This window comes from Nematostella vectensis, chromosome 6, assembly GCF_932526225.1.
Source record: "Nematostella vectensis chromosome 6, jaNemVect1.1, whole genome shotgun sequence".
NCBI classification, from domain to species: domain Eukaryota; kingdom Metazoa; phylum Cnidaria; class Anthozoa; order Actiniaria; family Edwardsiidae; genus Nematostella; species Nematostella vectensis.
In genome coordinates this window covers 88,221-114,723 of record NC_064039.1, presented here as the reverse complement: position 1 = coordinate 114,723, position 26,503 = coordinate 88,221, and the positions used below count along the sequence as shown (strand labels likewise).

The 26,503-nt window shown below is 43.0% G+C and overlaps 2 protein-coding genes across 8 annotated transcripts; one reads left to right on the top strand and one right to left on the bottom strand.

The window, feature by feature from the left end:
- On the top strand, nucleotides 1–26,101 carry LOC5511479 (protein FAM124A). Of its 7 annotated transcripts, none has more exons than XM_032380806.2 (3): nucleotides 1–249; nucleotides 1,035–1,084; nucleotides 24,733–26,101. In XM_032380806.2, exon 3 carries the CDS (start codon nucleotides 24,780–24,782, stop codon nucleotides 25,794–25,796), a length of 1,017 nt encoding a protein of 338 aa, XP_032236697.2. In that variant the 5' UTR covers nucleotides 1–249; nucleotides 1,035–1,084; nucleotides 24,733–24,779; the 3' UTR covers nucleotides 25,797–26,101. The 7 variants fall into 7 exon arrangements, with proteins under 7 accessions (XP_032236697.2, XP_032236700.2, XP_032236698.2 ...); XM_032380807.2 differs by lacking the exons at nucleotides 1–249; nucleotides 1,035–1,084 and adding exons at nucleotides 22,853–23,143; nucleotides 24,301–24,621; XM_032380809.2 differs by lacking the exon at nucleotides 1,035–1,084.
- On the bottom strand, nucleotides 4,933–21,688 carry LOC116617810. Its single transcript, XM_032380803.2, has 8 exons — nucleotides 21,559–21,688; nucleotides 20,963–21,403; nucleotides 19,562–20,116; nucleotides 14,050–14,262; nucleotides 13,007–13,352; nucleotides 12,655–12,736; nucleotides 12,329–12,566; nucleotides 4,933–5,412 (listed from the first exon to the last, which is right to left on the bottom strand). The coding sequence occupies exons 1-8, from the start codon at nucleotides 21,622–21,624 to the stop codon at nucleotides 5,218–5,220; spliced, it is 2,136 nt and encodes a 711-aa protein (XP_032236694.2). The 5' UTR covers nucleotides 21,625–21,688; the 3' UTR covers nucleotides 4,933–5,217.
- Nucleotides 26,102–26,503: the final 402 nt, after the last annotated feature.

The following is a 26,503-nucleotide window of genomic DNA, read 5'->3' as shown; positions in this document are numbered from 1 at the left end:
TAACACATCTGTTGACCAGGCTAGCTGTAATCAAAGGGTCAGCGAGCGATCGGAAGCAAGACTGGATGAATTCGTGAAACTTTATCTCTTCTTGCGAGCACTTCAGGCGAACTTGGCCTGATGTTTCAAATATCAAATCGACGTCTGTAGTGTCACTGCTCTCATGGACTCGTTCATGAGCAAGAGATGTAAAACTCGAATTAGCAGCAAAGTGTTGGCCAGGAAAAGACGGATTCTGCTTTAATGAAGGTGGGTATCGAGGGGGTAACGACAGAAACACTTATTTACCAGGTTTCAGCTCGTTTATAGGTCCGTTTTGCTACGGGAGAGGTTAATAATATTATATACAAAACATATAAACTTAGATCACTCCATTCGTACCAATCGAAAAAGGAGAAACATCATTGATTTGCTAGTAAGTAAAGGAATTATCCTCTTACTAGCGGAATTATCCTGATGTTAACGGCGTGCAGCCATTTTGTTTAACATGCATTTCTTCAATTAGTTTTTGTAGTCAATAGTGTTTTGTTTTCGCGGTAAATGTTGATATGTAGCGTAATAACTGGCATATCGAATTATGTATTGAAAATCACTTTGTCGCTCGCCGCTAAACAAAATAACACCTTTCTATGTTTCGGTAAACTGGCTATTTACGTCATTTGCTTTATATTATGTTAGGATATTGAAGGTTGAATGGTTCTATTACGAGTTATGATGGATAAGATGATTGTGTTATAATTGGGGGATGGGGTACATTCACTCACGAGTTATAATCGAGACTGGTTAAACCCCGTGTCGAGAGTTATAATCTCTGAAAATAGCGGCAAATTTGCTAGAGTAATTAAAGCGATTAGAATTACGGAATCATCATTACATTGAAGATAATTCTTCAGGGTTAATGTGATAGCGATGCTCGTCGGGAAATTCGAAAACTAAAACTAATCAACACACAAAAAATTGCCACCTTTAAAAAATGCCCCAGAAGCAAAAGTTGCCCCTAACTTTTTTTTATATAAAAGCCTATTTTCTCTCAGACTAAAAATCAGGTCGACATGGGTAGAATCCCTCAGGACTCAAACAGAAGGTGAGTGCGACCTTCGTGTGGAAACGCGGCTTCGATTGACTATTGTATATGTTTGGATTTTTTCTTATTAAGATGGGGATCTTAATGAAAAATACTTATAATTACTCTCTTATCGTTGTAAACGATAACTTCTGTATGCGGCACGTGTGGCAGATAACTTTAAGACTGATTCTTCTCATGGGGGTGGGGGCGGGGGGCACGTGTGGCAGATAATTTTAAGACTGATTCTCCTCATGGGGGTGGGGGCGGGGGGCACGTGTGGCAGATAATTTTAAGACTGATTCTCCTCATGGGGGTGGGGGCGGGGGGCACGTGTGGCAGATAATTTTAAGACTGATTCTCCTGGGGCACGTGTGGCATTTAAAGACTGATTCTCCTTAGAGGGGGGGGGGGGGGGCACGTGCGGTATAGACATAGACATAGTTTTATTAGGGTACTGTATAAGCTGAAATGGCTTACATAAGCGTCAATCCCTAAGTTATGCGATCAGCTCTCTTCTTATATTAAAACAGTCAAAAATATACTTGGCAATATGTTTTCTGTGTTTTTGGTGACTAATATTGGGGCGTTCTAGCTGGTCTGAAGGTTCAAGGCAAGTAGCCGCGCCCAAAATGAAATTGCTTTTGCTTGATTTCATAATCAGGGGCCGGGCAGCGGAGTTGTCCCATAAGTGGGGGGGGGGGGGGGGGGGGGGGGGAGTGGTGGTTCCAAATCCTATTTATAAGAACGCGGGGATTTTAAACTGTTCAACACATTTGTTGTCAGTTGCATATATACCGCTTGAAACCCGTTGATTTAAAAAAAACGTTCATATATATCTAAAGAAACATCCGCTCAGAAAAGTGGGGGGCCCTGCCTCCCCCCCTGCCCCTCCCCTTCTGCCGCCCATGATAATAAGTGGAAATCATCCTTATTCGGCCCGTTAGACTTTGTTGGTAGCACTTTGGCTATCACGTAGAATGTATTTACACAATTTGGTGTGAACTTGTTCAATTGGGTCGCGAAATTCATTATTCATCGTGTAGCGTTCCCATAGAGATGGTGGAGATGGGAGGAAAAATATGTTGATCACCCTATCTTATCTCCCTATACAATGTTTATCTCACTATGTCCCTATCTTATCTCCTCATGGGATATTTATCTCCCTTACCAGAATTTGTTTCGCAACAGTATATAAGTACTCTTAATTGTCCAGAAGCCACCTTTATTATCCATAATTTACTACGTAAGCCAACTAGTTTCACTCAAGAACTGCGTTTAAGGAGGAAATATTTCTCATCCATCTCAGGCTGGTTCTCATTAAGACGCATGCCCCCATGATGCACAAAATCTTTTTAAAAGGGTGTCTGTTAACTAAAGTAAATTTCAAGCTTTAGTTTGTTAATTAAAATGAGTTTCAAGCTTGCGTTTGCTCTATAGTGTGCTAGTGTTTGAATAAATACACTATTTGCACTAAATTGCATGGGTTTTATGACTTCTCTTGACTTGAACAAATTCTATATGTGCTTATAGATTTATTGTAGTACTAAGTTTCTGATGTTAGTTATCATTTAGATAATTATATTTTAAGAATTATGCTCTCACTAGAGCGTGCCCAAGCGTGTTCATGTTTGGGGACTGGCATTCGTCATTAGAAATACCCCCCTATAAGGTGAATTGCGAGGAGCTCGCGCCACTTTCCGAACAGTCTCATGTGTGATAGGGTGCCCTCACCTTCGCTGGGCAACATGTTTAAGGTACTTGTAAAAGTGTATCGTTTATATTCATTAAACCGGCCATTTAAATCCCAGTCTTTGTGCTATTGCCCTTGCGAACAAGCTCACCAAATCGTTTCTATTGCTCATGTGTCAAGCAAGCAGGAGAGGGGAAGGCATGAAATATTATGTTGAGCTTGCGTCCCAGTAAGAACCAGTCCTTACGACAGCGAAACAGTGTGTTTATTACTAGAAACCCCAAGAGTACAGTAAAAGCCGCATATAAAGATACAAACACTCTTCAATACTCCAATCACAGAAATTCAAGTGCGAAACAAAATACATCAAAAGGACAATAAATTAGAATCTGTCACGTACCCTTGCCCAAGCCAAGCTTTTAACCCATAACACATGTTTATCATCAAATGCAAAACTCAAAATCAATGGCAAATCAAGTAAACATCATTCCTAAAATATCTCGAGATACACATCTAGGCCACGCCTTATACACATCTAGGCCACGCCTTATACACATAAAGGCAACGCCTTACACACAAATAGGCCACGCCTTATACACATAAAGACCACTTCTAATGCAAATATAGACCAGGCCTAATACAAATATAGGCCACGCCTTATACACATAAAGACCACTTCTAATGCAAATATAGGCCACGCCTTATACACATATAGGCAATGCCTTATATACATAAAGACCACTTCTAATGCAAATATAGGCCACGCCTCATGCACATATAGGCCACGCCTAAAACAAATATAACCACGACTAATACACATAAATGCAACGCCTAATACACATATAGGCCAAGCGTAAAACATATATAGGCCACGCCCAGTACACATAGAGTCCACTCCTACTACACATATAGGCCACGCTTAATAAATAGGCCTTTCTCGATTATGCTAGCATTTTTTGGCATGTTTTTGTGAAAACGATAATTTTTTTTCGTTTTTACTTGAAAAAGAATTGTTAGCTTTTTTTGTCGTTTTTTATGACTTTGATACAGATTTCAAGTATTTCAGCACTAAAAGGATAAATAATGCTAATATTTCGCAGTTTTTATTACTTAATTCGATTGTTTTCTGCCTGTCTCGACTGTTTCTGAGTATTCGTTGTGTTTTCTGTCTGTCTCGACTGTTTCTGAGTATTCGTTGTGTTACTTGTTTTCTGTCTGTCTCGACTGGTTCTGAGTATTCGTTGTGTTACTTGTGAGGTATTCGTTGTGTTACTTGTGAGGTATTCGTTGTGTTACTTGTGAGGTATTTGTTGTGTTACTTGTGAGGTATTCGTTGTGTTACTTGTGAGGTATTCGTTGTGTTACTCGTGAGGTATTCGTTGTGTTACTTGTGAGGTATTCGTTGTGTTACTTGTGAGGTATTCGTTGTGTTACTTGTGAGGTATTTGTTGTGTTACTAGTGAGGTATTCGTTGTGTTACTTGTGAGGTATTTGTTGTGTTACTTGTGAGGTATTCGTTGTGTTACTCGTGAGGTATTCTTTGTGTTACTTGTGAGGTATTCGTTGTGTTACTTGTGAGGTATTCGTTGTGTTACTTGTGAGGTATTTGTTGTGTTACTAGTGAGGTATTCGTTGTGTTACTTGTGAGGCATTTGTTGTGTTACTTGTGAGGTATTCGTTGTGTTACTCGTGAGGTATTCGTTGTGTTACTTGTTAGGTATTTGTTGTGTTACTTGTGAGGTATTTGTTGTGTTACTTGTGAGGTATTCGTTGTGTTACTCGTGAGGTATTCGTTGTGTTACTTGTTAGGTATTCGTTGTGTTACTTGTGAGGTATTCGTTGTGTTACTTGTGAGGTATTCGGTGTTACTTGTGAGGAACATGTAGGGGTAGTCAACTCTTTCTCTCGCTCAGCCAAGCTGCGTCGGCCACAAACTTGCGAGATAGACCAGTTTTCATAAGCGGATCCAGGGGGAGGACCAGAGGGGCCGGTGCCCCTCCCACTGGCCCCGTCTTCGGACGAATATTTCAGAAGAAATAATTCAGAGCAAAATTCCCAACTCCTGCCCCCAACCGATTCCCAGCCCCCCCCCCCCCCCCCCCCCCTCCCTCCCTTCGGGAAATCCTTGATCCTTCCGTTGTTCCATCATCTATAGCAAGAGATCGACAGCAAGAGATGCTTTAAGTATGACTGTTTTAATGGCTTTTGGCTAGAACGTTTTATCACAAACAAATATTAGTATCAAGTATCCTCTGTTGTTGATATGAGCATGAACATGAGCATTTAATGTGATTTTGTACGTTTTGTTCGAAATAAAACAAAGCATTCTTTGGAAATCAAGTGGCATTTTCAAAAGAAATCAGGCTTTTTTTTGGCTTTTTTTATTTTATGCGAGAATTTATAGTAGCATTAAATGCCAGTTTTACTAGCATAATCGAGAAAGGCCGATTCTACTCGCTAGTTACTCGTCGGGCATCGCAACTAAGAACTTTGGATGCTGATCCCAGCACCGCAGACCGCCCTTGTCGTTTTGATCACAAGTCTCGATCATAAACTGCTTCTTCCACTTATTGTACTTGATTACCATGTCGTGGTCGTGACCTGCGCGTTCGCTAGTGCGAACCTTCATGGACTTTCCTTTTTTCATATTCTCGACCTGAAAAAAATATATAGGAGCGCTCTTCACACACCGTTTATAGCCTAGAAAAGCCCCTCCGAAAATAAGGACAGAACCTTCGACCGGCCAAGGGCAACCTAATGTGGGGTATCCATGGATATGTGCAATATGGAATATCACTATATGTCAATGATCAAATGTTTTTACTCACGTGTTTTTACTCCAGTGTTATCTCGGTGATGATCAAGTGTTCCTACCCACCTGCTCTGGTGTTATCTCGGTAATGATCAAGTGTTCCTACCCACCTGGTTTGGTGTTATCTCGGTAAGGATCAAGTGTTCCTACCCACCTGCTCTAGTGTTATCTCGGTAATGTCAAGTGTTCCTACCCACCTGCTCTAGTGTTATCTCGGTAATGTCAAGTGTTCCTACCCACCTGCTCTGGTGTTATCTCGGTGATGATCAAGTGTTTCTACTCACCTGCTCTGGTGTTATCTCGGTAATTATCAAGTGTTCCTACCCACCTGGTCTGGTGTTATCTCGGTAATGATCAAGTGTTCCTACTCACCTGTTCTGGTGTTATCTCGGTGATGATCAAGTGTTTCTACTCACCTGCTCTGGTGTTATCTCGGTAATTATCAAGTGTTTCTACCCACCTGGTCTGGTGTTATCTCGGTAATGATCAAGTGTTCCTACCCACCTGCTCTGGTGTTATCTCGGTGATGATCAAGTGTTTCTACTCACCTGCTCTGGTGTTATCTCGGTAATTATCAAGTGTTCCTACCCACCTGGTCTGGTGTTATCTCGGTAATGATCAAGTGTTCCTACTCACCTGTTCTGGTGTTATCTCGGTAATGATCAAGTGTTCCTACCCACCTGGTTTGGTGTTATCTCGGTGATGATCAAGTGTTCCTACCCACCTGGTCTGGTGTATCTCGGTAATGATAAAGTGTTCCTACTCACCTGTTTTGGTGTTATCTCGGTAATGATCAAGTGTTCCTACCCACCTGTTCTGGTGTTATCTCGGTGATGATCAAGTGTTCCTACCAACCTGGTCTGGTGTTATCTCGGTAATGATCAAGTGTTCCTGTGTTATCTCGGTGATGATCAAGTGTTCCTACCCACCTGGTCTGGTGTATCTCGGTAATGATCAAGTGTTCCTACTCACCTGGTCTGGTGTTATCTCGGTGATGATCAAGTGTTCCTACCCACCTGGTCTGGTGTTATCTCGGTGATGATCAAGTGTTCCTACTCACCTGTTCTGGTGTTATCTCGGTAATGATCAAGTGTTCCTACCCACCTGCTCTGGTGTTATCTCGGTGATGATCAAGTGTTCCTACCCACCTGGTCTGGTGTATCTCGGTAATGATCAAGTGTTCCTACCCACCTGGTCTGGCGTATCTCGGTAATGATCAAGTGTTCCTACTCACCTGCTCTAGTGTTATCTCGGTGATGATCAAGTGTTCCTACCCACCTGCTCTGGTGTTATCTCGGTGATGATCAAGTGTTCCTACCCACCTGGTCTGGTGTTATCTCGGTAATTATCAAGTGTTCCTACCCACCTGCTCTAGTGTTATCTCGGTGATAATCAAATGTTCCTACCCACCTGCTCTAGTGTTATCTCGGTGATAATCAAATGTTCCTACCCACCTGCTCTGGTGTTATCTCGGTGATGATCAAGTGTTCCTACCCACCTGGTTTGGTGTTATCTCGGTAATGATCAAGTGTTCCTACCCACCTGCTCTAGTGTTATCTCGGTGATAATCAAATGTTCCTACCCACCTGGTCTGGTGTTATCTCGGTAATTATCAAGTGTTCCTACCCACCTGGTCTGGTGTTATCTCGGTGATGATCAAGTGTTCCTACTCACCTGCTCTAGTGTTATCTCGGTGATGATCAAGTGTTCCTACCCACCTGCTCTGGTGTTATCTCGGTGATGATCATTTGTTCCTACCCATCTTGTCTGGTGTTATCTCGGTAATTATCAAGTGTTCCTACCCACCTGGTCTGGTGTTATCTCGGTGATGATCAAGTGTTCCTACCCACCTGCTCTGGTGTTATCTCGGTGATGATCAAGTGTTCCTACCCACCTGGTCTGGTGTTATCTCGGTAATGATCAAGTGTTCCTACCCACCTGGTCTGGTGTTATCTCGGTGATGATCAAGTGTTCCTACCCACCTGGTCTGGTGTTATCTCGGTAATGATCAAGTGTTCCTACCCACCTGGTCTGGTGTTATCTCGGTAATGATCAAGTGTTCCTACCCACCTGCTCTGGTGTTATCTCGGTGATAATCAAGTGGTTCCACACCTGGTCTGGTGTTATCTCGGTGATGATCAAGTGTTCCTATCCACCTGGTCTGGTGTTATCTCGGTAATTATCAAGTGTTCCTACCCACCTGGTCTGGTTTTATCTCGGTGATGATCAAGTGTTCCTACTCACCTTGTCTGGTGTTATCTCGGTAATGATCAATTGTTCCTACCCACCTGGTCTGGTGTATCTCGGTAATGATCAAGTGTTCCTACTCACCTGGTCTGGTGTTATCTCGGTAATGATCAAGTGTTCCTACTCACCTGCTCTGGTGTTATCTCGGTGATGATCAAGTGTTCCTACCCACCTGGTTTGGTGTTATCTCGGTAATGATCAAGTGTTCCTACCCACCTGGTCTGGTGTTATCTCGGTGATGATCAAGTGTTCCTACCCACCTGGTCTGGTGTTATCTCGGTAATTATCAAGTGTTCCTACCCACCTGGTCTGGTGTTATCTCGGTGATGATCAAGTGTTCCTACTCACCTGCTCTAGTGTTATCTCGGTGATGATCAAGTGTTCCTACCCACCTGCTCTGGTGTTATCTCGGTGATGATCATTTGTTCCTACCCATCTTGTCTGGTGTTATCTCGGTAATGATCAAGTGTTCCTACCCACCTGGTCTGGTGTTATCTCGGTGATGATCAAGTGTTCCTACCCACCTGCTCTGGTGTTATCTCGGTGATGATCAAGTGTTCCTACCCACCTGGTCTGGTGTTATCTCGGTAATGATCAAGTGTTCCTACCCACCTGCTCTGGTGTTATCTCGGTGATAATCAAGTGGTTCCACACCTGGTCTGGTGTTATCTCGGTGATGATCAAGTGTTCCTATCCACCTGGTCTGGTGTTATCTCGGTAATTATCAAGTGTTCCTACCCACCTGGTCTGGTTTTATCTCGGTGATGATCAAGTGTTCCTACTCACCTTGTCTGGTGTTATCTCGGTAATGATCAAGTGTTCCTACCCACCTGGTCTGGTGTATCTCGGTAATGATCAAGTGTTCCTACTCACCTGGTCTGGTGTTATCTCGGTAATGATCAAGTGTTCCTACTCACCTGCTCTGGTGTTATCTCGGTGATGATCAAGTGTTCCTACCCACCTGGTTTGGTGTTATCTCGGTAATGATCAAGTGTTCCTACCCACCTGGTTTGGTGTTATCTCGGTGATGATCAAGTGTTCCTACCCACCTGGTCTGGTGTATCTCGGTAATGATCAAGTGTTCCTACTCACCTGTTTTGGTGTTATCTCGGTAATGATCAAGTGTTCCTACCCACCTGTTCTGGTGTTATCTCGGTAATGATCAAGTGTTCCTACCAACCTGGTCTGGTGTTATCTCGGTAATGATCAAGTGTTCCTGTGTTATCTCGGTGATGATCAAGTGTTCCTACCCACCTGGTCTGGTGTATCTCGGTAATGATCAAGTGTTCCTACTCACCTGGTCTGGTGTTATCTCGGTGATGATCAAGTGTTCCTACCCACCTGGTCTGGTGTTATCTCGGTGATGATCAAGTGTTCCTACTCACCTGTTCTGGTGTTATCTCGGTAATGATCAAGTGTTCCTACCCACCTGCTCTGGTGTTATCTCGGTGATGATCAAATGTTCCTACCCACCTGGTCTGGTGTATCTCGGTAATGATCAAGTGTTCCTACTCACCTGCTCTGGTGTTATCTCGGTGAAGATCAAGTGTTCCTACCCACCTGGTTTGGTGTTATCTCGGTAATGATCAAGTGTTCCTACCCACCTGGTTTGGTGTTATCTCGGTGATGATCAAGTGTTCCTACCCACCTGGTCTGGTGTATCTCGGTAATGATCAAGTGTTCCTACTCACCTGGTTTGGTGTTATCTCGGTAATGATCAAGTGTTCCTACCCACCTGGTCTGGTGTTATCTCGGTAATGATCAAGTGTTCCTACTCACCTGGTCTGGTGTTATCTCGGTGATGATCAAGTGTTCCTACCCACCTGGTCTGGTGTTATCTCGGTGATGATCAAGTGTTCCTACTCACCTGTTCTGGTGTTATCTCGGTAATGATCAAGTGTTCCTACCCACCTGCTCTGGTGTTATCTCGGTGATGATCAAATGTTCCTACCCACCTGGTCTGGTGTATCTCGGTAATGATCAAGTGTTCCTACCCAGCTGGTCTGGCGTATCTCGGTAATGATCAAGTGTTCCTACCCACCTGGTCTGGTGTATCTCGGTAATGATCAAGTGTTCCTACCCACCTGCTCTGGTGTTATCTCGGTGATGATCAAGTGTTCCTACCCACCTGGTCTGGTGTTATCTCGGTAATTATCAAGTGTTCCTACCCACCTGCTCTAGTGTTATCTCGGTGATAATCAAATGTTCCTACCCACCTGCTCTAGTGTTATCTCGGTGATAATCAAATGTTCCTACCCACCTGCTCTAGTGTTATCTCGGTGATAATCAAATGTTCCTACCCACCTGCTCTGGTGTTATCTCGGTAATGATCAAGTGTTCCTACCCACCTGGTCTGGTGTTATCTCGGTAATGATCAAGTGTTCCTACCCACCTGCTCTGGTGTTATCTCGGTGATAATCAAATGTTCCTACCCACCTGGTCTAGTGTTATCTCGGTGATGATCAAGTGTTCCTACCCACCTGGTCTGGTGTTATCTCGGTAATGATCAAGTGTTCCTACCCACCTGGTCTGGTGTTATCTCGGTAATGATCAAGTGTTCCTACCCACCTGCTCTCGTGTTATCTCGGTGATAATCAAGTGGTTCCACACCTGGTCTGGTGTTATCTCGGTGATGATCAAGTGTTCCTATCCACCTGGTCTGGTGTTATCTCGGTAATTATCAAGTGTTCCTACCCACCTGGTCTGGTTTTATCTCGGTGATGATCAAGTGTTCCTACTCACCTTGTCTGGTGTTATCTCGGTAATGATCAAGTGTTCCTACCCACCTGGTCTGGTGTATCTCGGTAATGATCAAGTGTTCCTACTCACCTGGTCTGGTGTTATCTCGGTAATGATCAAGTGTTCCTACTCACCTGCTCTGGTGTTATCTCGGTGATGATCAAGTGTTCCTACCCACCTGGTTTGGTGTTATCTCGGTAATGATCAAGTGTTCCTACCCACCTGGTCTGGTGTTATCTCGGTGATGATCAAGTGTTCCTACCCACCTGGTCTGGTGTTATCTCGGTAATTATCAAGTGTTCCTACCCACCTGGTCTGGTGTTATCTCGATGATGATCAAGTGTTCCTACTCACCTGCTCTAGTGTTATCTCGGTGATGATCAAGTGTTCCTACCCACCTGCTCTGGTGTTATCTCGGTGATGATCATTTGTTCCTACCCATCTTGTCTGGTGTTATCTCGGTAATGATCAAGTGTTCCTACCCACCTGGTCTGGTGTTATCTCGGTAATGATCAAGTGTTCCTACCCACCTGGTCTGGCGTATCTCGGTAATGATCAAGTGTTCCTACTCACCTGCTCTAGTGTTATCTCGGTGATGATCAAGTGTTCCTACCCACCTGCTCTGGTGTTATCTCGGTGATGATCAAGTAGTTCCACACCTGGTCTGGTGTTATCTCGGTGATGATCAAGTGTTCCTATCCACCTGGTCTGGTGTTATCTCGGTAATTATCAAGTGTTCCTACCCACCTGGTCTGGTTTTATCTCGGTGATGATCAAGTGTTCCTACTCACCTTGTCTGGTATTATCTCGGTAATGATCAAGTGTTCCTACCCACCTGGTCTGGTGTATCTCGGTAATGATCAAGTGTTCCTACTCACCTGGTCTGGTGTTATCTCGGTAATGATCAAGTGTTCCTACTCACCTGCTCTGGTGTTATCTCGGTGATGATCAAGTGTTGCTACCCACCTGGTTTGGTGTTATCTCGGTGATGATCAAGTGTTCCTACCCACCTGGTCTGGTGTTTTCTCGGTGATGATCAAGTGTTCCTACCCACCTGGTCTGGTGTTATCTCGGTAATTATCAAGTGTTCCTACCCACCTGGTCTGGTGTTATCTCGGTGATGATCAAGTGTTCCTACTCACCTGCTCTAGTGTTATCTCGGTGATGATCAAGTGTTCCTACCCACCTGCTCTGGTGTTATCTCGGTGATGATCAAGTGTTCCTACCCATCTTGTCTGGTGTTATCTCGGTAATGATCAAGTGTTCCTACCCACCTGGTCTGGTGTTATCTCGGTGATGATCAAGTGTTCCTACCCACCTGCTCTGGTGTTATCTCGGTGATGATCAAGTGTTCCTACCCACCTGGTCTGGTGTTATCTCGGTAATGATCAAGTGTTCCTGTGTTATCTCGGTAATGATCAAGTGTTCCTACCCACCTGGTCTGGTGTTCTTTCGGTGATGATCAAGTGTTCCTACTCACCTGGTCTGGTGTTATCTCGGTAATGATCAAGTGTTCCTACTCACCTGGTCTGGTGTTATCTCGGTAATGATCAAGTGTTCCTACCCACCTGGTCTGGTGTTATCCCGGTAATGATCAAGTGTTCCTGTGTTATCTCGGTGATGATCAAGTGTTCCTACCCACCTGGTCTGGTGTTATCTTGGTAATGATCAAGTGTTCCTACCCACCTGGTCTGGTGTTATCCCGGTAATGATCAAGTGTTCCTACCCACCTGGTCTGGTGTTATCTCGGTAATGATCAAGTGTTCCTACCCACCTGGTCTGGTGTTATCTCGGTAATGATCTGATGGGTGTGAGCACCAGGAGGGTCCTTGCGGGCGCTTGCCACTTGTAGCGTTATACTCTTCTGGGGGGGCTCCGTGGGGATAGGACCACTGTTGAGGGATTCCCTTAGGATATACCCGTTGGTTTTAGAATAAAAGACCACATCCTTAAGGGCCTCCAGTTCCTTCCAGACGGACGACCCCTCGCCATGTACAGGCATGATTGGGTACCTGAGCAGACAAAGATAAGTCACAGGCCAAGACTCTACTTGTTAATAAAAAGATTGGGTATATGGGATGGGCAGCTCCAAGACGTTACCTTTGGCGCACCACGCCGACGCCCTCGATGCTTGGGAAAAAGATGCGTGTTCCAGTGGCTCTGGTCAAGTGAACTTTTGTACCTGCGGCGTACATTGAAATGTTTTCATATTTGTACCAAACACAATGGCCAAAGATCTAGTAAGGGAGTACCCTCTTCTTTGTACGGCAGGTTGGTTCCCTCAAACTCCCAGGCCCCGTCATACGTAAATAGTGGCCTGGCGCTTCTTGGCATAATATTCAGCAGAAGGGGAGTGAGCTTGCTTTGCTTCCTTTCCAAGAGGGTGTACGAAGTCCTCACTAACGCTCACTGCTAGGAGATAGTAACATTGTGGATGTTGGCCATGACTTACCATCTTTGTTGAGTACTCCGACCGCATTCCTTGTCGTGTCGGCAGCACCTGATCCAACTTCCTCCCCCGAGAAGAACTCGTTCGGAGTCAAGTAGTACTTCTTGCTGTGTGTTCCGTTGAACGCCTTGTCAAGGGTCTTGCCTCCGTTTCGGTTCCCCTGCTCCACCGTTCTGCCCAAGGGCGTGTTGAAGGCGCCCTTGTGGTGCAGTTTGTAAGGGTTCCACTTGCTCAGGGGGGTCAGGTAGATCACCTCTAAGGGGATGGCGTACGTCCACCTTTGCGTGCGCGTCGTGCATTTCTTTTTTTTCCCTCTTCCTTCGCATAATGTTTGGTCCATTCCTGCAACCTGTAGATACATCACAAGCATAGCGGCTATTATCTTTTTTAATCATAAAGGGATACTTGCTCGCTGAAGAGTGATTTAAGTGTTATTTCGGCAATCTAAAAACACGCGGAATAAGTAAAATCACCATTCAGGTTTATCAAATCTTCAGATCAGATCTTTCAGATAAAAAACAATATTATATAACGCCTTATATCGAGCGGATGGAAATTGATTGAAAATAGTAATTTGAGGTTTCGGTACATCCTACCTTACCTACACCTCAAACGTTGAAATTGCGAAAATAAACCAACTAGATCCTTTGCTTAAAATCCCTTTTACGGAAAATTGGTTTATTTCTATTTATTTCAATTGGGCGAAGAAATCAGGAAGATTTATGTTGTTTTGTTGCACACTTTTTTCATACTTTTTTAAACTTTCTTATGTGCGAGTGCCTCTAATGATCGAAACGCCTTTTTAGAGATAAAAATTAAACTCTTTATAAACTTTATTCACACCATAATCACTATCATTATCACTGTCAACGCCATTATTATCATCACAGTTTCATCGTCGTTTTAATTACCATCATCACTACATGATGAAAATCATCACCCCTACAAAAACTTCCATAATGCAAGCCATCAGTTCTTCTAACATATAGCCCTTCAGTTACTATTCTGCATCTTAACCACCACAAATACCATTCTCGTTGTCACACCTTGGGCTGTGTTGTCATAGCCATAAACAGATTTTCGTCAGAGAAGCCTCGATGCCGATCCGACTCTCCCATCGCCCCTTTGTCGGTGACTTTAAACCAGCGATGGTATCTGTCTGCTTTGAGCTTGCTCTTCGAACCTGGCTTTAGAGTGTATGCCGTGAGACCGAATGCTTCATCTTGCAAGTCGCCCTGGTAGTTGTCTTTGCCAGGAATCTGCATTGTGAGAATCAAGGTTTGGGTGAGCAAGCGGACTGACGGGCAGGGGACTAGATTAAGAGGGTGCTGCAAATGCGTTAGACCACATTAACCACTCTGGTGTCCAATTAAGAATAACATCTTGCGGAACCATAACTAGAATGCGTCACTAGTAGTGGAATTGTGCTGGTCATATGTTGACAACAGATTTACGAATTTTCAGCTTCATGATTTTTTAGTCATCCTAAGACATCACCACTACCAGTAAGTGTTGGACATCACCACTACAAGAAAGTGTTGGACATCACCACTACAAGAAAGTGTTGGACATCACCACTACCAGCAAGTGTTGGACATCACCACTACAAGAAAGTGTTGGACATTACCACTACAGGAAAGTGTTGGACATCACCACTACAGTAAGTGTTGGACATCACCACTACCAGTAAGTGTTGGACATCACCACTACAAGAAAGTGTTGGACATAACCACTACCAGCAAGTGTTGGACATCACCACTACAAGAAAGTGTTGGACATTACCACTACAGGAAAGTGTTGGACATCACCACTACAGTAAGTGTTGGACATCACCACTACAGTAAGTGTTGGACATCACCACTACAGTAAGTGTTGGACATCACCACTACAAGAAAGTGTTGGACATCACCACTACAAGAAAGTGTTGGACATCACCACTACAAGAAAGTGTTGGACATCACCACTACCAGTAAGTGTTGGACATCACCACTACAGTAAGTGTTGGACATCACCACTACAGTAAGTGTTGGACATCACCACTACAAGAAAGTGTTGGACATCACCACTACAAGAAAGTGTTGGACATCACCACTACAAGAAAGTGTTGGACATCACCACTACAAGAAAGTGTTGGACATCACCACTACCAGCAAGTGTTGGACATCACCACTACCAGTAAGTGTTGGACATCACCACTACCAGTAAGTGTTGGACATCACCACTACAAGAAAGTGTTGGACATTACCACTACAAGAAAGTGTTGGACATCACCACTACAAGAAAGTGTTGGACATCACCACTACAAGAAAGTGTTGGACATCACCACTACAGTAAGTGTTGGACATCACCACTACCAGTAAGTGTTGGACATTACCACTACCAGTAAGTGTTGGACATCACCACTACAAGAAAGTGTTGGACATCACCACTACAGTAAGTGTTGGACATCACCACTACAGTAAGTGTTGGACATCACCACTACCAGTAAGTGTTGGACATTACCACTACCAGTAAGTGTTGGACATCACCACTACAAGAAAGTGTTGGACATCACCACTACAGTAAGTGTTGGACATCACCACTACAGTAAGTGTTGGACATCACCACTACAAGAAAGTGTTGGACATCACCACTACAAGAAAGTGTTGGACATCACCACTACAGTAAGTGTTGGACATCACCACTACAAGAAAGTGTTGGACATCACCACTACAAGAAAGTGTTGGACATCACCACTACAAGAAAGTGTTGGACATCACCACTACAGTAAGTGTTGGACATCACCACTACAAGAAAGTGTTGGACATCACCACTACAGTAAGTGTTGGACATCACCACTACAGTAAGTGTTGGACATCACCACTACAAGAAAGTGTTGGACATCACCACTACAAGAAAGTGTTGGACATCACCACTACAAGAAAGTGTTGGACATCACCACTACAAGAAAGTGTTGGACATCACCACTACAGGAAAGTGTTGGACATCACCACTACAAGAAAGTGTTGGACATCACCACTACAGGAAAGTGTTGGACATCACCACTACAGTAAGTGTTGGACATCACCACTACAGTAAGTGTTGGACATCACCACTACAAGAAAGTGTTGGACATCACCACTACAGTAAGTGTTGGACATCACCACTACAAGAAAGTGTTGGACATCACCACTACAAGAAAGTGTTGGACATCACCACTACAAGAAAGTGTTGGACATCACCACTACAAGAAAGTGTTGGACATCACCACTACAGGAAAGTGTTGGACATCACCACTACAAGAAAGTGTTGGACATCACCACTACCAGTAAGTGTTGGACATCACCACTACAGTAAGTGTTGGACATCACCACTACAGTAAGTGTTGGACATCACCACTACAAGAAAGTGTTGGACATCACCACTACAAGAAAGTGTTGGACATCACCACTACAAGAAAGTGTTGGACATCACCACTACAAGAAAGTGTTGGACATCACCACTACAGGAAAGTGTTGGACATCACCACTACAAGAAAGTGTTGGACATCACCACTACAGGAAAGTGTTGGACATCACCACTACAGTAAGTGTTGGACATCACCACTACAGTAAGTGTTGGACATCACCACTACAAGAAAGTGTTGGACATCACCACTACCAGTAAGTGTTGGACATTACCACTACAGTAAGTGTTGGACATCACCACTACCAGTAAGTGTTGGACATCACCACTACAAGAAAGTGTTGGACATCACCACTACCAGCAAGTGTTGGACATCACCACTACAAGAAAGTGTTGGACATTACCACTACAGGAAAGTGTTGGACATCACCACTACAGTAAGTGTTGGACATCACCACTACAGTAAGTGTTGGACATCACCACTACAGTAAGTGTTGGACATCACCACTACAAGAAAGTGTTGGACATCACCACTACAAGAAAGTGTTGGACATCACCACTACAAGAAAGTGTTGGACATCACCACTACCAGTAAGTGTTGGACATCACCACTACAGTAAGTGTTGGACATCACCACTACAGTAAGTGTTGGACATCACCACTACAAGAAAGTGTTGGACATCACCACTACAAGAAAGTGTTGGACATCACCACTACAAGAAAGTGTTGGACATCACCACTACAAGAAAGTGTTGGACATCACCACTACAAGAAAGTGTTGGACATCACCACTACAGTAAGTGTTGGACATCACCACTACAGTAAGTGTTGGACATCACCACTACAAGAAAGTGTTGGACATCACCACTACAAGAAAGTGTTGGACATCACCACTACAGTAAGTGTTGGACATCACCACTACAAGAAAGTGTTGGACATCACCACTACAAGAAAGTGTTGGACATCACCACTACAAGAAAGTGTTGGACATCACCACTACAAGAAAGTGTTGGACATCACCACTACAGTAAGTGTTGGACATCACCACTACAAGAAAGTGTTGGACATCACCACTACAGTAAGTGTTGGACATCACCACTACAGTAAGTGTTGGACATCACCACTACAAGAAAGTGTTGGACATCACCACTACAAGAAAGTGTTGGACATCACCACTACAAGAAAGTGTTGGACATCACCACTACAAGAAAGTGTTGGACATCACCACTACAGGAAAGTGTTGGACATCACCACTACAAGAAAGTGTTGGACATCACCACTACAGGAAAGTGTTGGACATCACCACTACAGTAAGTGTTGGACATCACCACTACAGTAAGTGTTGGACATCACCACTACAAGAAAGTGTTGGACATCACCACTACAGTAAGTGTTGGACATCACCACTACAGTAAGTGTTGGACATCACCACTACAAGAAAGTGTTGGACATCACCACTACAAGAAAGTGTTGGACATCACCACTACAAGAAAGTGTTGGACATTACCACTACAAGAAAGTGTTGGACATCACCACTACAAGAAAGTGTTGGACATCACCACTACAGGAAAGTGTTGGACATCACCACTACAAGAAAGTGTTGGACATCACCACTACAGTAAGTGTTGGACATCACCACTACAAGAAAGTGTTGGACATTACCACTACAAGAAAGTGTTGGACATCACCACTACAAGAAAGTGTTGGACATTACCACTACAAGAAAGTGTTGGACATCACCACTACAAGAAAGTGTTGGACATCACCACTACAAGAAAGTGTTGGACATCACCACTACAAGAAAGTGTTGGACATCACCACTACAAGAAAGTGTTGGACATCACCACTAAGTCATTCTAAGTACATTTCTTCCACGAATCGCATGGATCATGGAACGCTCTTTATAGTCCGTGGGCCAGAAAGTGAAACCCTCCCCCCCCAACCCCCTTGGAGATTTTGGAAGACATATATCATCTAAAAGTCCCTTTGCATAGTGATTTAAAAAAAAATATATATGTTTTCACCACAGGGTGCCCACGTCGATTTTTTTCGAAAAAAGTTGTTTAACTGAAATAAGATTTAGAAAAAGTAAACAAAACATTATATTCTTGCATCTAAAGAACCATTTTATTTAATTTAGAGAAAAATCTGCAAAACAAGAGCCTAGGAAGTTTTTTGGGGTACCACGGGGTACCCACACTTTAAAATTTGGTCTTTAATTTGGAACTCAGAGTGAGAAAATTATGAAAGCCATGTTACAACAACATGTTACAAGCTACAACCTCAGAGACGGATTTTTGCAGGCGATTTATTTCCTGTCTAAAACTGATATCTACGAACTATATTCGTTTGATGCCAAGCTAGCTATCAAGTAAGGGCTTGTATTATTTGAAAGAAGTAAATTTTGAAAATAAAAACTAAAATGAACCACGAGAAAACATAAACCAGCAAAAATTTTTGGGAAAAGGCCTAAAGCTTAAAGGATCCTGGTATCTAACGCAGTTATGATATTCCTTTTTTCGGGACATTAAACAGTGATCCAATCGTTTACTACCTTCTCGAAATCCAAATCTAGAGGACACAAAAGAACATACTTGACAGCACTTTCTCATAACTACCACCCACAGTGCCAGTGTTTAAAAAGGATACAGTAATAAAAGCATTGCTCTGTTGTGCCTTTCTTGGAATGCAATGCAGCTCAATGGTGATATTTCCCACGTCAATAATTTTAACTACTTGAAATAAAATGGATCGAAAAATATAAATACAATATTTCATGTGTTTCTTTCAAATTCCAAAGCCGCTTTAATCATTTTCCAAAGTTGAGAGTTTTGGTCCCCTGTGGTACCCCAAAAAACTTTCCAGTTTTTTTTAGCAGATTTTTCACTACATTAAATGAAATGGACCTTTAGATTCAAGAATGTAGTGTTTAGTTTACTTTTTCCAAATCTTAGTTCAGTTAAACGGTTATTTTCGACAAATTACGACGTGGGTACCCTGTGGTTTTTAACTGGAATAAACAACCATGCCGTACGGCCACACCCAGAGCTTTTCGAAGCGTAAACATATATTTTTTTGTATCACTTGGGAAAGGGCTTTCAGAAGGTATATGTCTCCCAAGATCTCCGAGGGGGGGGGGGGGGGGGGGTCACTTTCTGGCCCACGGACTATTACCTCACTCATAAGCTCGTCCAAGAGAGCCCATCTATTGGTTGATCTATCTACAAACTTATCCGTGTCCATTGGATTCAGCTGGAATCGGGCAGCCCTAGTCGCAACTTGCTCGTCAAAAGTGCGCTTCCGGGCCATCCTCGGGCCGATCTCGTCAACCATTCGGAAGCGATTCAAGGGGATGTCGCGTCCGACTGGATTGCACAGAATTCTGTAATTCCACTGCGCAAATTGGGGGTAACCATCGTTGTCTACATTGAAAATGGACGTGGGTAAAAACGAGTAGTTTTCGAGGTTGTCTTTGCGTCCTGAGTAGGAAGTAAAGCGGATCTTTTGCTGCAAGTCAAACCAGCTTGTGGCGTCGATAAAGTGCCGGTCGCTTTCAAAGCCTTCGTCGATGTGGTCAGAAGTCGCGTTGGCCCACCAGCCCTCCAGGTAGCACAAGACTGGCTTGAAGTACTTCCGGTAATCTCGCACGGTGTGATTTTGCGTCTTAAACGCCTTGAACCATTCGCGCATCTCGGCTATCTCTTCGGAGACAGTCTTCTTCTGGGTCACCTAAAGAGGCCAAGATGATCACGAATGAGATATCTGATTCAAATCCCAAGTCTCAACCCTCCACACTTTACCCCTTTACGGAATCGTATACACCTATTTTAATGTTGACTATAAAAACATGGAAAATGACAAATGCCTTACACTACTAGTTAGAAAATACAAGCCTTGTATCTGTTTATTGCATTCAGTGAGGCTATCTGGGCTACCAGTGAGGCCCATGTAGTGAATGCACACTTAACACAAGAAACAACATTGTTAGTCAAACTCTGTTCCATTTTCCTATTGTTAAAATTAATTGAAATAGGTTTATATCCAAATGAATGAGATAGCATGTGGCTATTTATCTACGGATGCATGTGGTTTATCGACTTGGTTTATCGGAGGGTTTGCATTTTATAAGAAATATGGAAAAAAAGGCATCAGCCTCACCAAAAAAAAAAAATAAAATAAAAGGAATGGCTAAGAATATTAGCAAGTCTCTAGTGTAGGGTCATGATATCTATAGTATGTACGAGGCCTTCGTTTGGCGGTACGGCGTGGTATTTTTATGTTGTTCAGTGGGTGTACGAGGCCTTCGTTTGGCGGTACGGCGTGGTATTTTTATTTTGTTCTGTGGGTGTACGAGGCCTACGTTTGGCGGTACGGCGTGGTATTTTTATGTTGTTCAGTGGGTGTACGAGGCCTTCGTTTGGCGGTACGGCGTGGTATTTTTATTTTGTTCTGTGGGTGTACGAGGTCTTCGTTTGGCGGTACGGCGTGATATTTTTATGTTGTTCAGTGGGTGTACGAGGCCTTCGTTTGGGGCGTGGTATTTTTATGTTGTTCAGTGGGTGTACGAGGCCTTACCTCAGGCGGTACATCAGGGAATGGTATATTCTCCACGTCGTGGTACTCTGCACTTGTGCGGTGCGGCATGTACAGACGGTAGTCATTATGCCTTGTGCGGAACTCCACCCCATTCAACACCCCCACGAACTCACCCATCCCGACCGTGCGGTCATTATTAGAGTGGTCGTGGATAGCAAGAACGCTCGTGGCCCCGGTATGGGTTTTGGCGTAGTAATTTCGAGTGCCCTCTCGGTTGTGGCGAATTCTCTTGACGCCAGAGTTGGCGTCGGAGCGGATTCTCTCCTCGACGAATAATTGCTGCAGCATCATCTGTCTTGTCATGGCCGCCAATGTGGTCTTCATCTTCTTCAACTCGCTTGCAATGTCTTCCTGCGCGGTTACTGCTCCGAGTAGAACCACGAGACCCAGGCACCCAATTAAGAGCTTCATGGCAGAGGTCTGAGGTGAGAGGATTACAGCAAAATGAAAACAAAATTGGACGTGTTTTAATAGTGTCTTAAATAGACTGAGGACCAAGGCGAGCGTAGGGCCTTCGTTAAACCAAAATACAGCAATGCGAGGGATGTCATTATGACGCACCCAATAGTTCTTACCGTAAGAGGACGAGACTCTACCTGTGCGCCCGGCTGGACCTTCTGGGATAGGCTGGTTGGCAACATTTATACAAACAGCCCCGTGTTGATTATTTTATTTCCCTAAATCCCCTATAAAGCCTCCATTCAGACATCAATACAAAGAAACATCTGGCGGGTCGCAGGCACGGTTAAGCGAAGAAGCAAAAGCCTTAGAAAAGACAAAAGCCCTGAAATGTAGTGAATATTTTTGTTAAAGCGTTGTTGCCATAGCAAATTTAGGAGCACGGTCGATGACGGTTAAAAAGGATAATGGAATATATCACATTTGATAACATAACTATTAACAAGAGAAAATGCTACGTTTAGATCTACTGCACCTATATTTCTGCTGTTTACAACAGCCTTCCTCAGGTCACCCTTATATAGTATTAAGAATCTAGTTTTGACAACACAAAGGAGATACTTGTTATTTATTTCCATTTGAAAAAAAAGCTTATTATCTATTGAATGAATGTTCTCATTTTCCTATTTACAATGTAATAATAAAAGGCATTGAAAGGGTTTTCTTTAAATACTGAGGCTCACGCAGTCCTCTATCTTTAATTCGTTCAAATTTAATCAAGTATCCATTAGTTTGAAATGTTGTTAATAAAGCAGTCTTACCGACAATGGCGTTAACTAAAGAACTACAAATACAGATTTCTGTTTTGCGTAAGCGAAGTGTAAGAGAAGCGAAGTAACGAGAACAGAAGTGATGTAAAAGTTAAGTGAAGAGAAGTAACTAGAAGTTAAAGGACGTGAAGTGACGTAAAGTGAGCAGACTCCCGATAACACGTACCTCCGAGTAAAATCGAATTCAGTTCTAGAACTTGCAAAATGCATTAATGAATAAAAAAATCGGTAATTATAACGTCTCTCAATATTAGCCATTAATCATACAATGCAAAAAAGTATCAACTATAACATTATAACATAAGTTGCTGAGGGTTGAAATACAGTTAATATTTTCTTGGCAAAAAAAATCAAAGGCGCCTCACGCCTTTTATTGAACGCCTCACAACTTTTGGCATTTTTCTTAAACATTTTTTTAAATAAAATAAACAGTAAAAGAAAAAGAAAACATCAGTTTGTGGTTGATGTTTAGCTAGAACTTGGTTTTAAAAGACCGAATTCTTCAATTTATTACATACTCAGGACTAACAGGATAAAAGCGAATTTCTGGCGACAGAAGAACTCTCCTGATTGGCTAGTCTAAAGTGACGCTGGCAATTAAATGCACGGTGCCTTATAATATATGATCGCTGCCTCTTACAATTTTGTATGTATGAATAATTGATTTTGTGTCGCAACAGCGTTTGATCCACAATACCAGCGTGGAGTACGTATACTCAAAACTTAGAATCGCCAATAGGTTTGAGAGCAGTTATAAGAGAACCTAAAACAGTCCCAACATCGATAATTCTAAAGTTAAGTTTTCAATCAAATTTATTCAATATTCACAAAGCCTTATACATTACAAGTTGCAAGAAGCAAAAATCCTTCAAAACCTGAAGGAATCAAATCTTTTCTTCCAACCTGCGTCAAGTTAACGCTCGCGTTTTCGGTAGGTGATGAATTGTGTATATCTCTTGTCTATGCTTTTACATCTTAGGTACAAGCCTGCACGTGTTAGCTGTTTTAAGACTTTACATCCATGAGATGCTCTTATATTTAAGTAAATTTAGGCTCGATACGAAGTGAGTGATTTTTACTGACAACCTTTTCAGGATACTAGATAGCGGAGCTCGAGCTTCCTCTTTTGCAAAAATTATATTCTGATAAGCACTTCGAGGCCATAACAATTATTGCATAATATTTGTACGATTTCGGATCTTCACACAAGCCATATAAACACTCAACCTCACTGATTTTTGTTAGCTCCTCTGCCCTATCGCTTTGAGTGAATTCATTTCTGATTCATAACAAAAAAATAGCGATGGCTGAAACACCTGTCTTGATCGACAAGAGATGACAAAGATCACTTCGAATTATGACAAGTAAATATATAAGTATATTAGACACCCTAAAAACAATCAAAGAAAAACACATCTCATATATGCCCAATCAATCTCGTATATGTAAAGCAATTCATTGGCTTATTATTTAAATGTACTCGACTTTGCATATAAATAGTATAAGCCTCGTAAGCTTGATAACAAAGACATCGCGTCTCAAGCCAGATGTCGAGGTTCCTTGCCCAAGTCAGGGTATCGGGGTGGAGTTTGTTTTCACGAGGTTCCTCGCCCAAATCCGGGTATCGGGATGGAGTTTGTTTTCACGAGGTTCCTCGCCCAAGCAGGGTATCGGGGTGGAGTTTATTTTCACGAGGTTCCTCGCCCAAGTCAGGGTATCGGGGTGGAGTTTATTTTCAATGCAGTGGCCCTGCTGATGGTGGCCCTGCGGCATCAACAAATTACTTCGATTTATATGAGCTAGTGAGACACAGGGTGCCTTGTGTACCGATCTAAAAATAGTTACGGAGAAAATATCACCTTATATATAAAAGAAGTATTTGCATAGTTATCCAAACATTTGGTCTATTCTTTTCTACTTGGTTGTTGTCATGCATTTCAATATCTAAGCGTTTTCAAGGGGGCGGTCCAATTGATGTCCTTATTATCTTATTAGCTCTAAAGTACATTTAATCAAGAATTTTTAAGACCAGCGGATAAAGTTGAACAAACCAAACACTGAGTTCAAAGCAAAATCTCTGGTTCGTAGGTTCCAAAGTGTGTTTTCACCGATACGTTTGACTGCTCAATGTAACCCACAGCGAGGCAAAGACCGGCTAATGAGCAAGACGAGAACAAAAGACGGATTACTAATAGATAAATCAAGGCTCATGATGGACGCGTACATGGGTGCTTACATAAAGGATCTAGTGAAAGGCTTGTAGAGAGGTCAATGATGCGTACGAACCCGTTTACAAGCATCGTGTCCTCGTTTGGGAGGACAATGTACTAGCTCGTAATGTAGGTTTGAACAAAGTTCCAGTTATTGTTGGCAAGTGAGGGTTTACCAGGTCTCGCGCTTTTCTACTGTGTACGTAAAGTTGTCAGGCAGAAATCAGCTGTATCCACGACACGGGTCGTGGCTCCTTTAGGAAAAAAAATAATCTAACATATTTTGTTTTATTTCTTATTTTGATTTTAGGTGTTTCATTTACTGCCTTTGAACGAAAGACCGACGTAAGCCCGATCATGGTCATCATGGACTTCTTTAAGAGATGCGATTCCGAATGCACTGCAAACAGTAATGACGACCTTACGACGGTGAAAAATATCAGCAACACAGCCAACTTAAAATCGTATCTTCGTAACGCATCAACCAATCATATTCCAGATCCATATCAGTGCACTTTACAAATACGAACTAAAAAAGGCGAAGGTGGATTTTTAAAGAACTTGTATAGACCACTCCTAGAAGGAATTGACCCAACCTTCCAGTTTATTTGTATCGAGGAGAGTGAAGACGTAGAATATCCACTGACAGTCTGGGGCGACAATCTCCCGAGCTCCTCTGACAACTTCGTGTGTACAAGCCTCAGTGTTGTACTTTTCCTTAGGGAGACATTCGGGCGTCTGTCGGCTCTATCTATGCAGAAGAATCTGGGCGCCGAGCCATGGCGATTCCATCATCGTATTGAGCTTCCGCTGGATGTTAGACCCCGAGTGACGGCTCGACAAGATTTCTATCAGGCGTTCCCCGAACTTCCACTCTGGGCGATCTCCCCAGTGCATTATGGGAATGAGCACTTGCGTTTTCACATCGTTGTTAAGAACTTCAATCAAATGAAATATTTCTACGAACTGTTAACTGGTGTCACGCCTCGCGGAAATTCACCGGGTTTTTGTTATTTCCCAATTTACACTCAAAAAGGGCTTGACATTCAAATATCTTTAAAGTGTCTACCACAGGTATCCCCTAGACCCTCCAGTGGATATAAGCTCCAGTTCAAAGTTGAGAACGTCGGTAGCTTAGCGCCTTACTGTGGGGGACCTTTGTTACCCTACGGACGAAACTCGTGGATGACGAATGATCCCGATGGGAATTACGTCATATTAGAAGATGTTGGAACACGTGATTTACATTTCGGAATCTGCGAGAACCAGGACACGTCAGATTACGAGACTGCATCCGAGAGCTTTGGGAGCTCAGGTCAGGACTCGCTTAGTGAGGCACTCGGGGGGCACTCGGGAAGCACTCGGATACCTTGATGACTCTGACTGCAGGTTTAGTGGTTCGAGTTTGAAAGCAGACTTAGTATAACCACACGTATCCTATCACGGGATCATGGAGTAGCTTAAACAGCTTGGAGTAGCTATTTCTTGAGGAATCAGGGTCAGTAAGGTATATCCAAACTCTCAGTCTGTTTTAAAACAAGAAAATATGTTTATTGGAAGTTACACCAGAAAATATCTTTTTTGGAAGTAACTCAGCAAACTCAGGTTTGCGCGTACAGTATCTGTCAGTTTCCATCTCTCTTTCGCCCTGAGCCTGGAATAAAGATGGAATAAATGTGGCATAACGTTATTGTTATACGATAAGTACCCTTGTTGTTGTTTTTTCTAAATTTCGTTGTCACGTTGCTTCACACAGCAGAGCGTCGGAGCGGTCCAAACGTGGGGAGGCAAAGCTCCCCCTCCCCCCCACCAAAAAAAAAAAAAAAAAAAAACTGAGGTTGCCCCTCCCCGTCTTCCGCCCAGAGATGATGAATGTGAGGCTTCTAAGCTAAGGCTGCGTTCAAACTACACGTCAAAAAATTCACCATGGCTATTTTTATATATCTGTGACGTATTGTGATTCGAATATGAAGAGTGAGATATACCTAAATGGAATTGGAATGTTTTTGTGATGAAAAGAACGTCCATATATTCAACAAAGCTCCCACTTCTTTCATTATAATAAACTCACAACATGCATC